The sequence below is a fragment of the Diabrotica virgifera genome, chromosome 4 (assembly GCF_917563875.1).
Source record: "Diabrotica virgifera virgifera chromosome 4, PGI_DIABVI_V3a".
NCBI classification, from domain to species: domain Eukaryota; kingdom Metazoa; phylum Arthropoda; class Insecta; order Coleoptera; family Chrysomelidae; genus Diabrotica; species Diabrotica virgifera.
In genome coordinates, this window is record NC_065446.1 from 158,327,877 (window position 1) to 158,346,480 (window position 18,604).

The 18,604-nt window shown below is 31.4% G+C and overlaps 1 protein-coding gene across 2 annotated transcripts in view; it reads left to right on the forward strand.

Annotated features, from left to right (window-relative positions):
• Positions 1-18,604, forward strand: part of LOC114339787 (sorting nexin-13) — a 236,149-nt gene that overhangs the window by 45,889 nt on the left and 171,656 nt on the right. For both annotated transcript variants that reach the window (XM_028290473.2, XM_028290474.2), the window contains exon 4: positions 4,506-4,741. In XM_028290473.2, coding sequence (XP_028146274.2) covers positions 4,506-4,741 — 236 coding nt within the window. The remainder of the gene's footprint in view (positions 1-4,505; positions 4,742-18,604) is intronic.

Genomic DNA, 18,604 nt, shown 5'->3' on the forward strand with positions numbered 1-18,604 from the left:
TACTGGCTCCTCGGAAGAAATTCAGAACTATCAGTACATAATAAGCTCATGATATATGTATAAACAAATACTGAAGCCGGTATGGACATATGGCAAGCAGCTCTGGGGATGTGTCAGTGCGAGTAACATCAAAATGATCCAAAGTTTTCAGAATAAAGTACAAAGAGACATTGTAAATGCTCCCTGGTACATAAGAAGTAGCGACCTACACAGTACACAGAGACCTAGGTGTGGAAATGGTGGCAGATGTAATTAAAAGATTCGGAAAGAAGCATGAAAACAGACTTCATAACCATGCAAAAGTAGCAACTCCTGGACCAGCATGGGATAGTGAGAAGACTCAAGAGAACTAAACCTTTCGAGTTAGTGTAAATAGTAAATGTTAGTATAGAGTCATGTGCGTGTTAAGTGCTAGGTTTAAGCTGGTTAAAAAAAATTGAGGAATACCATTGGCGAGAACTCAACAAACATTAGTTTTTAGCTTTAAGATTGTCATTAAACAAATTTGCTCGTTAGTCTAATATTTTGTGACTAGTTGTAAATAACCAAGGTACCTCTTCGGTGTTGTTTAAAATAAAAAAAATAAATATTTATGGACCATTGCTATTTCGTTGAAGTCGACTTTTGGATTTTCGCTTGGTACCAGATTTGTCATGTATTGTGTCTTTCCAACATTTATGTTTAAGCCATCTGTCTTACAGGCGGCATCTAATTCAGTAAGCATACTTCTAATCTCTTTTAAGTTGTCTTCTTCTTCTTCTTCTTCTTTTATATAGACAGTACTGCCTGTTTTTCTTCAACGGTGTCTTTCATTCTGCCCCTAAGTTGTCATTCCATCTTTCCCTTGGGCGTTCTTCATTTCGTTGGTCTCCAGATGTCTTCGTGTTTTGCTTGTATCTGGTCTTGTTTCGGCCGTGTAAGTCATAACTGGCCTAATAACTGACTTATATATTCGGGCCTTGGTTTTCAATCTTAGGTGTTTGTTTTTCCAAATTGTGTCGTTTAGGCATCCGGCCGTTCTACTGGCTTTATTTATTTGGTCTTTTACCTCTTCTGCGATATTGTTGTCGGCTGATAGATTAATTCCCAGGTGTTTGAAATTCATTACTTGTTGTATAATTTGATTGTCTAACTCCAATTTGCATCTATTTTCATATTCCTTTCTTTTGCGTTAATGTTGAACTCGTGCAGTAATCTTTGTAGGTCGTCTTCGCACTCTGCTACTAACACGGTGTCATCAGCGTAACAGAGTATTTTTATCTCTCTATTGTCCATTTTGTACCCTCTTTTTTCTTCACTTGTTTTATTATTGCATCCAACATGATGTTAAACAGTAGAGAGCTTAGTGAATCTCCTTTCCTGATTCCTGTGTTTGTTTCTATGGATTCTGTTATTATTCCATTGACTTTCATTTCTATTTTATTTCTTATAGATATGTTTTCTATCAGTTTTATGATATGCAGGGGTAAATTTTTGTCATATAGGTGTATCACATCTTTTAATTGGATTCTATTCAACGCTTTCTCTAGGTCTATGAAACGGAAAAAGGCTGGTTTGTTATATTCTAATGATTTCTCCGCTATTTGCCTTATCACAAAAACTGCATCGTTACGTGATCTTCCACTTCTAAATCCTTGTTGTTCATCCGATATATTTATGCACGCCATTATTTTCTCCATAAGTTGTCTGTTATAACAACTAAGTCGTCTACGAATCGTAGGTGGGAGAGCCTTTCGCCATCGACATTTATTCCTTTGGCGTCCCACTCCAATTATTTGAAAGCATGTTCCAGTACTCTGTAAGGAGTTTGGGAGATAACGTGTCTCCCTGTATAATTCCTCTTTTAATTTTTATAGATTTGGTATCTTTGTGTAGTTGGATGGTCATGGTTGCGTTATTGTACATGTTCACTATAAGTTTGGAGTACCCAACGTATAATATATATAAGAGTACCGATATAATATAAGAGTACCGATAATCTATACAACTTTCCTCCAACGTTCTCATTATGTTGATGCTTTCTATGGTATCAAATGCTTTGCGAAAGTCTACGAAAGCCAGGACCAATGATCGGTTGTATTCGATGGATTTTTCTATAATCCCTTTTATGCAGTAGAGATGGTCGTTAGTGCAAAAGCTTTTCCTAAAGCCTGCCTGTTCTCTAGGTTGGTAAAATCCAATTTTGTTTCCAGTCTATTTCTTAGGTATTATTCTTGTGAATATCTTGTAGAGGTGGTTTAATAGGCTTATGGGTCGGTAATTCTCGCGGTCTGATGGATCGCCTTTTTTGTGTAATAAGATGGTAAGTTTACTGTGCCATCTTGTAGATGTAGGTATTTCACTTTGATGCAGACATAAGTTGAATACTTCCTTTATGTTCTTTAAAAGTCTGTCTCCTCCAATCTTTACGGCTTTTATAACAATATTGTCTTCTCCCGGAGCTTTATTTCTTGTCATTGTCCTCAATGTGTTCCTTATTTCGTCTTATCTGTTGATATATCAGGCATTAATTTCGATCTTGGTTGAATAATCTTTTTCCTGATCTTATAGTTGCTCATCATGGTTTTGTTGGCTGTTCATAGTTCTTTATAGAAGTCTTCTACATTCCTTAGTAATTCATCTCTGTTGGTGATTATATTCCCATCTCGATCCTTTAATTTCGTTACTTCTTTTTTGCCAATCTCTTTAGAACTTTGAGGCTCTTGTTATCTTCAATTTTTTGTTGAATTTGTTCATTTTTATGTTTTCGGTTGTCCGTTCTAATAGATGATGCTGTTGATATGTTCTTCAAATGCTCCAATGTCCATGTCCTATGTCCTATTTTATATTATTAGGCTATCTCCATGTAGTTGTGGACTTCTTTTTGATCATACGGTATTTCTATTTCCCAAGGTAGGTAAAGTTGAAAACTGGTTTAGAACTGTAATATCTTTAAAGATTTGCTTCTTGTCTGTGATCATAAAATCGATCTCGTTACTGGTTTTTTCATTCGGGCTCTGCCACGTCCATCTCTGATGTTATTTTTTGTAGAATAAGTTATTATTTGGAATAGATTTTTTCCATCAGGAAACTAAGTAAAGTTTCACCGCGCCGTTTCAGATATATTGGGTTTGAAGTTGGTGTATAGATCAGGATCACCGACACCACTTTCTTCACTGTGCATGAGGGATATACGATATTCCCGAGGTAGTTAGATTTAAACTCCACTGTATTTTATAGTATTACTCAAGTTTGATCAGATCTATTAGATATTTATAAGTGCTTTATTAAAGCTTAGGATGTAAACTTAAAAATGCACTAAATTATTTTACTTTAGAGATGAAATAAACTATTTCTTTTTAAGAAAATTAAGAAAGATAACAAAAATGTAATACAAAAACCGAAAATTACCAGCTAAAAAAATGTTTATACAAAGTGATCAAAACTTTTTTCTGTAAAACTTACCTAAAATACATTTAATAATAAGCTTCAACAATAAGAAATGTTCAGCAAAAAAAAATTTTTGTAGCTCTTATACAGTATGTCTGCGTAACTTAGAACCTATTGATAACTTTTTTATTATCAGTTTTACGAAAAAAAGTTATTCTTTATAAAATACTCTGCATCGTATATACTCTAAGATGAAATCATCAAATGTAATCAATTTTATAACGAGGTATGTCAAAAAATATGAATTTCACTCAAGAGTAAAGTACCTTACATTTCACAATATCGAAAATTGTTATTAAGAAAAGTTGTTTGGAATTAAAAAAATTGTTTTAGTGTTCAATTACATCCTTCTAATTAAAATATTGTGAATAATAAAGGCACTTAACTCTTAAGAAAAATTCATATTTTTTACATCCCTCGTACAAAAATTAAAAAGTTTGATATATGATGGTTGTATATTAGATTTTAGACCAGGGAGAGCATTTTATGAAGAATAACTTTTTTTCGTAAAAGTGATAATAAAATAGTTATCATAATTGTAATAAAATGATGATAAGTATCCGTAATTTGAGAAAAAATTGAAATTTTTCTTTCGATTAGAATGATTTAATTATATATTTAGACATAGTTTTTAGGATAAATATTGTGATAGCCAACTTTGAATGACAAGATTCATGCCATAAATTAAATTATTTCTTATCATGGATATCCATTACCTCTTTACAGTTGGCAGGATTCTCATTGCTAGAAGGGAGAGAGTATTTGAGACACATATTTAAAATTAATGTGATAGATAACACAAATTTTTAAAAAGTAATACAATGTCCTTGTAACGATTTACAATAATTGTAAAATAGCTTTGTTGAATTTAATTTAAACCCTTTTAAAGTGTAACTTATTAATAAAAAATCCTGTATAATGATATTTTAATAATTTTGTCTGATTTATGTGTATGCTCATATTTGTATTTGTAATTAGGTAAATTAAAGAGTTAAAAATTGGACTAAGTAAGTCAACGTAGTAAGATCTAATGTTACTAATTAAAAAATACCTTCAAATTGTTTTACTTTTTGTAGGGTCAAAGAAATCGACTGGATACCTTATTTGACTCAAAAGTTTGTGGATGATGCGGCATCACATTTAAGACTATATAAACAGGCCAGAACAAAAATGAAACTGCAAGAAGCAGCGAAAGAACAGAAGAGCTCACCACAAAGAGATAAAACATCTCCGAAAAAGACTGTTCATAAGAGAAATAAAAGTGAAACTGATGTTAGCTGGTATAGTGGGAGAGCTACAGAACTGAAAAAGGGTATTATCATATTTCCTTATTTATTTAATTTTGTTTTGTTATCTAAAATATTGAATAAATGACATTTATCAGTTTAGAGCAAAATTAACAATCAACGGATACACTTAAGGAAAATTAGAACAAGATGAAACATCTCTATAAATATAACTACTTGTTGTTATTACAAACATGTTAACCGTAACAATGTGAACATTAAGTTATACATGTTTCTTCTTCTTCTTCTTCTTCTTCACGTGCCTTGTCCGTTCCGAACGTTGCACAGAGTGTTATTTTACATAAAAAGCTGGCCAAAACGAAAATTTCAAAAACTAGCATTTCGGGCCAATTGTTGTCTCTAAAGCACGTAGTTATATGTGACGTCATCTGAGACTATCCCCTCCCCAAATAACCTTTCCAAACAAATTTGACAGCTGTCACTTCGTAATACGTTTTGACTGCGCTTTAATTTGAGATTTTCCTGCACTTTTTTGTACGAATTACGTTTTCTGAATTTTTATAATAATTCAAGTGATTTTTGTGAAAGAGGCAGTTATGAATATACTGAGTGAAGGTAAGTATACAATGTTAAACCATTTTTTTAAATCTTAACTTTCTAGAACTTCAATCAAAATTAATCGAATTTTCCGTATAATTTTCAATATAAACGAATGATTGAAGTTATTCTCTACCCATCGATACTGCATATGAGTTATTTCATTATAAACATTAGACAATCTATTTTCATAAACAGTTTTCACAGTTTCCACATGTTTCCACCAAATTAAATAAAAACGAAAATACTGTGAATAGTAGTACAAGCTGATTTATGAATTTGTTATTAAACACCGTGCATCCAAATGTACAAAAATATGTGAAAAAATAATAGCACTTATCTTTTTTGACTTGTACTTGAACCTAACGGACCTAACCTAACTTTCTAACACTTCCGTTTATACGATAGATAATACTCTAGATTGCACCCTGCCATCTTAGAATGGGTGACGATTGCGACAGAGATAAATGAGCCTATTTGGTCGGTAGTCTATTTTTAATTCAAGGGGAGTATCGACGACGTCACTATCCTACTCTATCGAGTAAGTGTTTTGACAGTTCGAGCGGATGGCGACGAGAACTGGTCTTTGGTCTTTGGACGTGGATAATCGGGGTTCGAATCCCATACCAATCTTTACTTTTTTTATTTTTAATTTAATCAATATTGCGTTTATTAGATATTATTACATCTCTAAAGTAAATCTATGCAAAGAAATATATAGCAAATAAGAAAAACTAGATAGGTACCTATAGATTTTTAAAAATATAAAAGCCAATGTTATTTTTTTAATAAGTTAATGGTAGAATATATAAAGTAATTGTTAAATATTCGTACAAATTACCAATAATTAATATTAACATAATGTACCATCGATTTATTATAATTAGACATTATTTTTATTTATGAAACTATTGTTACAATTTTTTTAAAAGGTAGAAGCAAAACAAACATCATTAATATCATTCGAATAAGGATGCAGTTCACAAATTAATATTGTAAGGATAAGTGAACTTATAGTGAAGTGGAATTTACTTTTTTCGGTGAGAAATATCTAAATGTTGTAATGTTTATATAATTTTTGTGTTTTAATTTTATTTGTCCGTAGAAAGAATGACTTGTCGTATACGTTGTATAATATGTCTCAAAGGATGAACAAGTAGGTACCTATTTAAATATTTTTTGTAATATTTTTATTACAAAAGAAATAAAAGGACAATTCTACTGTTAAGAGGATGGGTACGTATTTTCGGCTGCAATGCTATTCAAATGGGGATTCATTTTTTTCGAATCCTGAGAAAACTAATAAGTATTTTTGAAAAATTTAAACGCAGAATGATTGATTACGTTATTAGTGAGGGCCGAAAGTCCCTGAGAACTTCTATAATGTTTATTTTAATAAGTTACAGAAGTGAAAAACTAAGAGAAAATTTAGTGTGATTTTTAATTTCAAATATCTTATTCAAAATAAACTTTTTATTTATTCTAAGGGACTTTTGGCCCTCGGTAATAATTTAGTCTTTCATTCTGCGTTTAAATTTTTTAAAAGTATATTATAGTTTTTTCAGGGTTCGAAAAAAATGGACACCATGTCCGTGGTAATATTTTCCAAATCTATCTTTGTCTTACAACGCACTCAGCGAATATAATATTGTCAGTCAGACATTGACAATCAGTGACAATTTTAAATATTTGACATGGCATCGGGAATATTTTGAGTTGTTGATTAAATAATATTGATATATTATAGTGTATTTGATAAATAATTGATTTAAGACGTGAACTTAATAAAAAGTTATTTATTGTGTATTATTTGTGGAAGATCCAAGCAGAGAATACATCAGGATAATATGTTCTGTGATCCAAGTATTTTGTTGTTAAAGATGTTCAAAATTGTAAGCGTTCCATAGTATCTAACAATATATTATTAAAAAATCATTAACACTTTTCCTCTTTTCTCGATTGAGTATTAGTTTTTGTTGTACATATAAATAATTATTACAATCACTGAATACATAGTTAGTGAAAAAATTATCACATTTATTACTAACTGAATTAATAATTTGCAATTATACAAAAATAACAGTTATCCAACATTCAAAAGCCATCTCTTTAAGTTAATGATGACATTTTCAAGTAGAATGACATTCTAGTAATGTTTACATATCCATACCAGTGTGAATTTTACTACACGTAATTTGCCGTGTAAAGACAGAAAAAGTAGGGATAGCCGTAAAATATTTGCGAATTATGTAGCCATAGCCTTAACGTATTTTGTTTAGAGTAGAAAGTTTTTAATAATTATTAATGTGAAGATTATACTAAATCGAAACCACAAAATTCTAATATTGATTGGTAATAATTATTATATATGTACTATGAGTATAATTTAACAATACCTATCTATATTAATTTATAGTATGTATTCCAATATTAAATTACTATACATACATTTATTATCTGCTAGATTTACTTAGGTCCATTTTCCAGATGTAAAAATATCTAATAAACGCAATATTGATTAAATTAAAAATAAAAAAAGTAAACTTAGTATGGGATTCGAACCACGATTATCCACGTTCTGAACCAAAGACCATTTCTCGTCACCACCCGCTCGAACTGTCAAAATATAATACTCGATAAAGTGGGATAGTCACGTCGTCGATATTCCCATTGAATTAGAAAGAGACTACCGACCAAATAGGCCCATTTATCTCTGTTGCAATCGTCACCCATTTTAAGATGGCAGGGCGCAATCTAGTGTATTATATATCTATGGTTTATACCATAGAAATATGATACCTAACTGCGCACTGCAATCTAAAACTTACTAATACTGTGCGACAGAGAAAAATGTTTGTATTTAGGGTAGACATCTCTTTCTCATTGGCGGGATTTATCAAATTGGCAGAACTGGGAAAGTCACGTGGTCGATAAACCCAACGTCATTGTACAAACCCCACTGATTAGAAAGAGACGCCTACCTTAAATACAAACATTTTTCTCTGTCGCACAGTTTTAGATTGCAGCTCGCAGTCTACGTACTTTATGTCTATGGTATTTTTTTTCTTCTATGATATAAACAGAAGTGTTAGAAAGTTAAATTGGGTCTTTTAGATTCAAGTACAGGTCAAAAAACATAAATGCTATTATTGTTTCAAATATTTTTGTACATTTTAATGCATGGTGTTTAATAACATATTCATAAATTAGCTTGTACTACTATTCATAGTATTTTCCTTCTTATTTAATTTGGTGAAAACATGCGGGAACTTTGAAAACTGTTTATGAAAATATATAGTCTATAATCTTTATAATGAAATAATTCATATTATGCAGTATCGATGAGTAGAGAGTAACTACAAACATTCGTTTACATTGAAAATTAGGTATACATAGTGTTGGAAAATTCTCGAGAATGAAAAATCGGAGAATATTCTCGATATGGAGAATTTTCTTAGAATGAACCCCATGGCGCACTTAAGAATATTGTTGAAGATGAAAAATAGGGTTTTAAAAATCATGATCTTATATACAAAATTATGAGATGAAACAACAGTGTTCTTTGTATATAAAGAATACAAAACAACAGAAAACACAAAATTGCTTTGATAAAAAAATGAAATTTTCTTCTTAACAGCAAATAATCGATGTGGTATGATAAAAGATGAGACCTCAGATTCAGAATCTATTTCTATCATTAGCTCATCCTATGTAGTCATCTTTAATCTGCATTTCAATGTACTGATGAGTTGTGGGATTTTGTTTTTCACGAGTGGCCAGCTCAGTCATGGATTGGTCTACGTCTAACAATTTTAAATTGTGAGTAATAAAAGTTAGCCGGTTTCTTTTAGAGGAGTGGATAAAAGAAACATAAGTACTGAAACTTCTTTCAGTCGCTGCACTGGATGAAGGCATGCTTAATATATCAACTACTATTTTAGTTAATTTTGTTCCGAAACATTTACCTTTTCACCATATGATTAAGTCTAGTTTTTCAATTGATTTTACAACGTATGGTTTTCCAAAAAATCCCTCCTTAGACGATAAAGTGCCAAATCTGCCATTATTTCAGCCAACTCATCACCATATTTTAAAGTTGCTAAATTATCTACAAACTCAGTTTCCTCAACTTGTTCTTCTCTGCTTAAATGAACACCATTCTAAATATTTTCAAGTTAATACTTAAAGCACTTAAAACGTTTCAACTAACTAAGGTGAAAATGGACTGGAAACGCTATAAAAAATTATGTAATTTAGTAACTCTTGCAATTAAAAAAGAGAAAAAGGCATATGTAAATAATAAATTAAAGGATCAGTCCCCAAAGGAGATGTGGTCTAGTTTGAATTCAATCGTAGGGTTCAAAAATCAAAACCGTAGCACAGACTTAACTCACAAATGGAATGTGAATGAAATAAATGAACATTTTTTAAGCTCTATACCCAAATTAACTCCCGATCATGAAACTGCTCTTTTTTATAATCAGAATATTAAAAACTGTAAATTCTATGTTGCAGTTTCATGCTGTATCTGAAGTTGATGTACTAAATGTTTTAAAGACTATTAAAACTAAAGCCATTGGACATGATGGCATAAATATACTAACCTTAAATTTATTTATACCGTTTCTGTTGCCATATATAACTCATATTATTAATTATTGCTTAATACACTCGGTTTTTCCTGATAGTTGGAAAAAGTCATTTGTTACTCCATTACCCAAAACAAATAATCTGGAAACATTACAGCAGTTACGTCCGATAAGTATATTGCCCACTTTGTCAAAAATTTTGGAAAAAATTATAAACTTACAACTATTATCTCATTTGAATAAAAATGCCATTGTACCTTCGATACAATCTGGGTTTAAAACAGGACATAGTTGTACTTCTGCATTACTAAATTAACAGTATTACTTCTTTTCGACTATTCGAAAGCTTTCGATACGTTAAACCATAGTTTACTTTTTTCAATATTAGCATATAGTGATTTGGGTAACAAAGCCATAGATCTTTTTAAGTCGTGCCTTTGTAACAATCTCAGGCTGTTAAATATAAGGAAAATATATCAAGTTTTTTACCTGTAAGAACAGGTGTACCGCAAGGTTCGATTTTAGGCCCTATTCTTTTTTCTGTTTATACATCAAATTTTTCAAATGCTTTCGTATCCTGTTCGCAGCATTACTACGCTGATGACACTCAGTTATATATATATATATATATATATATATATATATATATATATATATATATATATATATATATATATAAAATCAAACAGATGAAATAGAGAATGTGGAAAAAATCCCCTTACGAACAATTCACACATCCACCATTTCGGGTTGGGAAAAATTTTTTGAATAGAATCAAAGATCCAAACACCAGTTCTTAGAAATGTGTTTCGCCCTCTTCAACCTCTCTGGGCTTATCAATAAAGATGAGAGGTTGAATATCTTTAGACACATTCCAATCAAAAAACAACATTCGAGACCTAGACATAGAAGAGGGCGAAACACATTTCTAAGAACTGGTGTTTGGATCTTTGATTCTATTCAAAAAATTTTTCCCAACCCGAAATGGTGGATGTGTGAATTGTTCGTAAGGGGATTTTTTCCACATTCTCTATTTCATCTGTTTGATTTCGTACGAGTGGTCGTCAAACCATTAACCTTGGATCTTTTGATCACTGAGTGTGTTTCAAGGATCTACATCTCATGTTTTTAAATATATATATATATATATATATATATATATATATATATATAGTAATGTTTGATATATATATATATATATATATATATATATATATATATATATATATATATATATATATATATATATATATAGGGTTTTATCGGTCAAGTGGGTGAAAAAAGAGACAAAGAATTCAGCTACTTCATCTATTTATTGAAGACGTTTCGTCTACTGCTCAGTAGACATCATCAGTTCATCTACAAAAAGAGTGGTATAAGAAACAACATCCAAAAGAGAGGTAAAAAAGCACTAGCGTTACCTTAAAAAGACATGTAGCAAAAGATAAGATGTACATAGTAAAAAAACCTTATCCATGAACCAACGTAATGTAAAAGTATATAACATTTAAGTGTATAGTTAATATTTAAAAAACTTTAGTACAGCCAAAGACAAGACCATGTGGTAACAGTCACATTTAAAAAACAAGTGTAAAAAAGCCGGCTTGCTTTTTTTAAAGTCAAGAATGAACCAAGAAAAAACCAGATTCACACTTCCAAAAACTTAGTAGTATTTAAGCATACTTCATTTTAACTTTAGGTAACATCATTAAATAAGTAGAATGCTAATATGCAACTTTGAAAATTTAAAGTTAAATAGTTACCAGCAGGTCATCCGAGCCCAACGGACACACAAAAGAAAATGGAGTTTGAATTATCAAGTGTAAACTGACATCTCGCCAAGAGGCAGGCAACCTTTAAAAGATTTATAACAAAGAGTGACTGACAACTGCAGTGCAGCGCGGTAAAATTTAAATTGAGTTTCTTTTGTTAAAGTCCAAGTTCCTTTTGTTAAACGTTATGTGGACGACCTATTACTAGCCTTACCACCAGACAAGACTCAGGCCACCTTGTCCATCTTTAATGGGTTTGATCCTCATTTGCAGTTCACATGTGAACTCGAGGACCCCAACAACCATAGTATCCCCTTCTTGGACATGCGTGTCACTAGAAGTGGAGATAACACACTTTGTACAAGTTGGTATAGGAAACCAATGGCCTCTAATAGGTTTCTCAACTACCATTCTTGTCATCCTTTTAAATATAAAATAAATCTTATTAAAGCTTTAAGCTGTAGGCTACATAGGTTGACACATCCGGTTAATCGAAGGGAATCCCTTCTGCTACTCAGAAGTATATTGGTAGATAATTCCTACCCTTCCTCCCTTATCAATAAATTTCTTTTTTCCCAAAGCTACGGTTCTTCTCTGAACGACATACCCAATGGTGACCAACTTAGATCAATATCGAATAATACTGTTACATCACAATTCTGCCTACTACTAATCTTGGGACTCCTGTTTCCCAGTTTTCTTCACTTCCTTATTTTCCTCAGGTTACTGATAAACTTATTAAACTATATAAAAATAATAATATTCCTGTTAAGATTGCAATTAAGAACGCAAGAACAGTCAGAAATTTGTTCTCTAAGACTAAAACACCCTTGTCCCCTTTGGAACAAGTTAATGTGGTCTACCACATACCTTGTGCTGAATGTGACGCATGTTATGTAGGGCAGACAAAGCGAGCTTTAAAATCACGTTTAATTTCACACCGTAGTGATATCAATTTGAAAAAACCAACTTGTGCCTTAGCCCAACATGCAATAGATACAAAACATAAGGTGGACTTTGATGAAGCCAAGATCCTTTGCAATGAACGCAACCTGTCGAAAAGACAGTTCTTAGAGATGTGTTTCATATTAAAAACCTCTAATGTACTTAACAAGAGAACTGACATCAGTAACTTGAGTCAAATATACCATGCATTGATTTTGCAGAATTAGTTGGTATTATTACACTCAAATTATTATATTGTAAAAAAGTTTTGTGGTTTTCAGGCTTTTCCCACTTCTTTAATATTGATCTTGCGGAATCAGTCGATGTTACTACACTTAAATTATTTTATTGTAAAAAAGTTTTTGGTGGTTTTTTCAAGCTTTTCCCACTTTTTTTTGATAATAACAGTTTACTTAATAGATTGAACAATTTAAAATTTTCCATAGGATAAAATTTTGCATTATTGATATTAATTATAAATTACAATTTGCTAAACTGATTTATAAATTTTCTTAAATTATTGCATATTTTTTCTTGCTTTTGAGCTGCGATATATGGGAGTTATACTGTTGTACTATCTAATATATTAGTTAGTTAACTGGATTACCAGTACTAACGTAGGCACTTTTCCATATAATTGTGTGAAGTGCCCTCACTTGTTTAAAATAAACTGTGATTCTTGTCTACGAGGTATAAGGTACATCCCTTGATTACTTCTTGATATTACTTTCACTTTTTAAACACTTTTATAACTGTTTTAATTACATCAATTTAAATTTTACCGCGCTGCACTGCAGTTGTCAGTCACTCTTTGTTATAAATCTTTTAAAGGTTGCCCGCCTCTTGGCGAGATGTCAGTTTACACCTGATAATTCAAACTTCATTTTCTTTTGTGTGTCCGTTGGGCTCGGATGACCTGCTGGTAACTATTTAACTTTAAATTTTCAAAGTTGCATATTAGCATTCTACTTATTTAATGATGTTACCTAAAGTTAAAATGAAGTATGCTTAAATACTACTAAGTTTTTGGAAGTGTGAATCTGGTTTTTTCTTGGTTCATTCTTGACTTTAAAAAAAGCAAGCCGGCTTTTTTACATTTGTTTTTTATATGTGACTGTTACCACATGGTCTTGTCTTTGGCTGTACTAAAGTTTTTTAAATATTAACTATACACTTAAATGTTATATACTTTTACATTACGTTGGTTCATGGATAAGGTTTTTTTACTATGTACATCTTATCTTTTGCTACATGTCTTTTTAAGGTAACGCTAGTGCTTTTTTACCTCTCTTTTGGATGTTGTTTCTTATACCACTCTTTTTGTAGATGAACTGATGATGTCTACTGAGCAGTAGACGAAACGTCTTCAATAAATAGATGAAGTAGCTGAATTCTTTGTCTCTTTTTTCACCCACTTGACCGATAAAACCCTACACTTACGAGTGCTCCTTTGTTATATATATATATATATATATATATATATATATATATATATATATATATATATATATATATATATATATATATATATATATATACACTCCAGTATGTTTAACTCCTCCTTTCGGAAAGCAGCTATAAGTCGTCTCCCAGAAGGAGTGAGTATATGTAATTTTCGATTTGAGTATATCGCTTGAAACATCTTTATGATATGCAGTGTGGAAAAATATAAATCATTTTTTTTGTTATTTTTTTAATCTACTATTTTTCCCTCCTCCTTACATTGTGCAATGTTTGAATCTTCCACGTGTATAATTACATTATCCATTTCTAACAGGTTTCGGTCTTCCTGAGTATATTTTTGTTACAAAATGCATTTAATAGATTAACCAACCTGTGTTGCCAGATTTAGAAGTTTGTCTCGCCATGGCAAAATTTTAAAAGAACTGTGAAGTCATGAAATCACCTGTTTGTTCATAGTGATGCGTTTGTTTAAGTTTTATTTTTGATGTTATCCCTTTGCTTTAATTTGGTTTTGTTTTGTGGTTTTTAACATTTAAATGAAATGAATACTTGTGGTGAATCTGATAATAATTATTATAAATATATTATTATCTCTGTTTTTAAAATGTTATAGGTATATTTTGTTTTAGTTTAATTGCGTTATGTACCTACTTTCGTTAATGAAAAAGTCGATTTCTAAAATAATATTAATGTCTGTAAGGTGTAAATTTTGTTTATTCTTTTGTTATTTAACTCGGGTTCCGTAAATTTGAATCAACATAACAAAGATATTTTAGTAAATTATGTTTTACTTCAGCATTTGCCCTAAAACGAGTTTGGAATCTTAAAGTTATTGATAAAACATTAATTCTTCAACTAGAAAAATCCATACTTATAAAGAATGTAGGCATCTATTCTATTTATAAATATGTGTATTATAATCAGATCCTGGAAGCTCGTAAGATTCTATTAGAAAACATCATCAGTTTTTTATTCATAAGTTCTCTTTATTCTTGTGGTATGTATTTGTCATACCCCTATTGGGCTGGTCCCCCCACTTTGCACAAATTAAAAAACAACTGCGATAAATTACGAGCTATATATGAGAGTTTTGTACTTGTTTTGGAATTCTATCCTCATCCATTCTTTGTACGTGACCAAACCATCTTAGTTATATTTAGTTGATTTCCTCATTTATTGTATGTGTGACCTTCATTATTTCTCGTATCCGTTCATTGGTGACATGTTCTCTTCTTGATCTTCCAGAAATCCATTTCGGTGACCTCTAACATTTGTTTTGATTTTTCCTTCATATGCCATACTGTGCAGCTGTACGTTATAATGCTTTATACTACGGCATTATAGATCTATTTCTTGTTTTGATTGTTTATCTGCTTGTCCCAGAGTACTGAGTTTAAAAGCGTAATTGCTTTCCTGCCCTGAATATTCCGTTTTTAATGGCTCCGTCCAGTGTTCGTGATTTTCGTGGTTTTAGCTCCAGGTATTTATAATCGTTACATTTACTAATTGTTTCTCCTCCGTCTAGTAGCAAGTCCTGCTGCGTTCCATCGATATTCATATATTTGTCTCTTTGATCTCTAGTCACCATTTCCTATATTCCTCTATTAGCTTTCTTGTCATGTAACAGATATCATCGTAGTCTTGTCATCGTTGTCTTAACCCCCCAAACAACCCTTTAATTGATTCAACAAAGAGAAAAACGTTGGGAAAATTAAAATATTTATCGTACCGCAGATATAATTCGTATAGCATATAAAGTATAAGATTAAACTCTTAAAATTCGCGCATTTTGATTATTGAGCTACAATCCCCTCTCAAGAAAACCTACTTATCTTCCAGCCTTAAGAGAGAATTGAACTTAAAATGAATAAAATTAATTATTAAACATCTAATAAATTCCTTACTTGAAAAAACTTTTAATAGAAGAACCTTTCGATTTTTTAGGAAAAAGTGAAAAATAAAACAGACGCCATTTTCACAAAAATTAAAATATTTAGTAATCCCTATGCGACTTTTTTATTTTTGGCATAAGTAATGACATCATAAATTTTGACCTGTTTATAGAGTTTTTTTTGACACACACAGAACGAAATTTATGTTTCTTTGTTAGCAAAGATTTTACTTGTCTTTTTTTTATTTTTGAAGGATACAAAATAACCGAGACAGAAACACTTGAAGCCTAAATTTTACTGCGAAAACCATGTAACCGGGGCCCTTTAATTAATCCTTTTAAAAAATGTATTTAAATTTAATAAAATTTTATAGCTAATAAAATTGCCTTTCAAATGGTTTTTGGATCAACCTGATATAATAAAAATTACCGGAGTTATGAAAAAAAAAATAATATTTGCTTGGAAAAATGTTTGGAGCATAAATTTGGATGCTATCAACTTCTTCTGTAGCTCAGTTAATAGGTATTTCAAAGTACTTTGACAAGTGTTAAGTAAGTGTATGTTATAAAATGCACCGTTTTCTCGTTATTTAAGCTTGAACGCTTAGATTTGAGTAGGTACTCGCCGAAAAAAAAATATACATTAAATTAACTATTCGCTCCGTGCATGACTCCACAATTTGGCATTAAACATATACACATTTAAAATATTTGACGTTAATATGTAATATTTATTTGCCATTTTTGATTAAATTTGTTATACAGACATAGTCTAAGATCCGAATAGGAGGTAGAAATGTACCCATCTGCTTGCCGGATAAAACATTCTTTCTATTAAATTTCATACATACACAAAAACGATCAGCATGAGTTGTCTATCAAAATCGTGTCAGCAATCCCTAAGGGGGAGGGCGTAGTTTTTTGCACAAAAAAAGGGCGAAAATCAACATATTTATTATTGTTAAATGATAAGCATAAAGCAAAAAATATGTCGACAGCGTTACCTCAAGGAATGTCTAAAGAAAATATATACGCAGTTCCAGGTGGTCGGTCAAGTAGTTCTTGAGTTGCAATGTCTACAGCCTTTGAAAAAAGCAGTTTTGAGGAAAAGGCGTTTAAAGTATTGTCAACTTTTATTTTCAATTTCTTTTTTGTCTGTCAAATCGTCAAATGGTGTACACCGGAATATCTTTTTGAATCGCGGAGTAATTTACAAAAGAAAATGAGAACAGCTGCTGACCGTTGTTCTTACGTTCAAGCGTGCTAACGCGAACCTGCTGCAAAGCGAGCCGAAGATAGGGATATTCAACACTATCTTCCTACCTTCGACTCGGTTTGCAGTATCTTCGCGCCAGCGCGCTTGAGCTTAGTGAGAAACGGTCAACAGCTGTTCTCATTTTCTTTTGTAAATTACCCCGCGATTCAAAAACATTCCGGTTTGCATCACTATATGTTTTGACAGACAAAAAAAAATGAAAATAAAAGTTGACAATACTTTAAAAGCGTTTTTCTCAAAACTTCTATTTTCAAAGACTTTAGACATTGTAACTCAAAAACCACTTGACCAACTCACCTGGAATTTTGTACATATTTTCGTTAGACATTCCTTTAGGTAACACTGTCGAGATATCGTAATACACTTTGTTTTATGCTTATATTTTGTTTAACAATAATGAATATGTTGATTTTCACCCTTTTTTCTGTAAAAAATTTCATTGTTTTGTTTCTGAGTGATACTAAAAAGTCAAAGATCATTAAAACTAAAAGAAACTTGACAGCGTTACCTCGAGAAGTCATGAGCTAATAAAATCTTTTTGAATTTTTTGTCTACCATGATCCAATGATAAATTCTGATGTCCACCGTTGGCTTATTTTTCAATATTTTTTCTTGAATTTTTTTTTAAATAGTTTTGGAAATATACTTAATATGCTTATTTAATTTAAAAATAAAATTATTCATACTTTCAAAAAAAATTCAAAAAAATGTGCTTGAAATGTTGATTTCAACCCCTACGGCCCCCCTTAAGGATAGCTATGACACGATTTTGATAGGCAACCCATGCTGGTCGTGTTTGTCTATGTATGAAATTTAATAAAAAAAATGTTTCATCCGGCAAGCAGATGGGTACATTTCGACCTCCTATTCGGATCCCGTACTATTAAGTGTGTTCGCGGAGACAGTCAAGGACTAGTCCACGACAAGTGGAGCATGCGCACTTTAAAATAATATAAATAATACCGTTGATAGATAAATATACACGATATATTTAATATTATTAATTATACAGACAATTAAAATATACGGGGCAGAAAACTTGGTACTGAAGGACAGACAAAGAAAAAGATTACAAGCTACAAAAATGAGATAGTTTAGAATAGTGGTGGGAGCAAGAAGATTAGACAAAAGAAGAAACGAAGATATAAGACATGAACTACAGGTAAAATCGTTCAACGAAAAAATTAAAGAAAAGACGTTAAATGGGCTGGACACATGATAAGAATGACTGGTTACATAGAAGTGAAAATGGCATGGGAGGCCAAAGCAGTGGATAAAAGCACGAGGGGTACACCAAGCAAAAGCTGAAACACTAATGTAAACGAAATACTGAAGAGGAACATCGTGGAAAGAAGCAAAATTTTTAGCAGCAGATAGGAAGAAGTGGCGGAAAT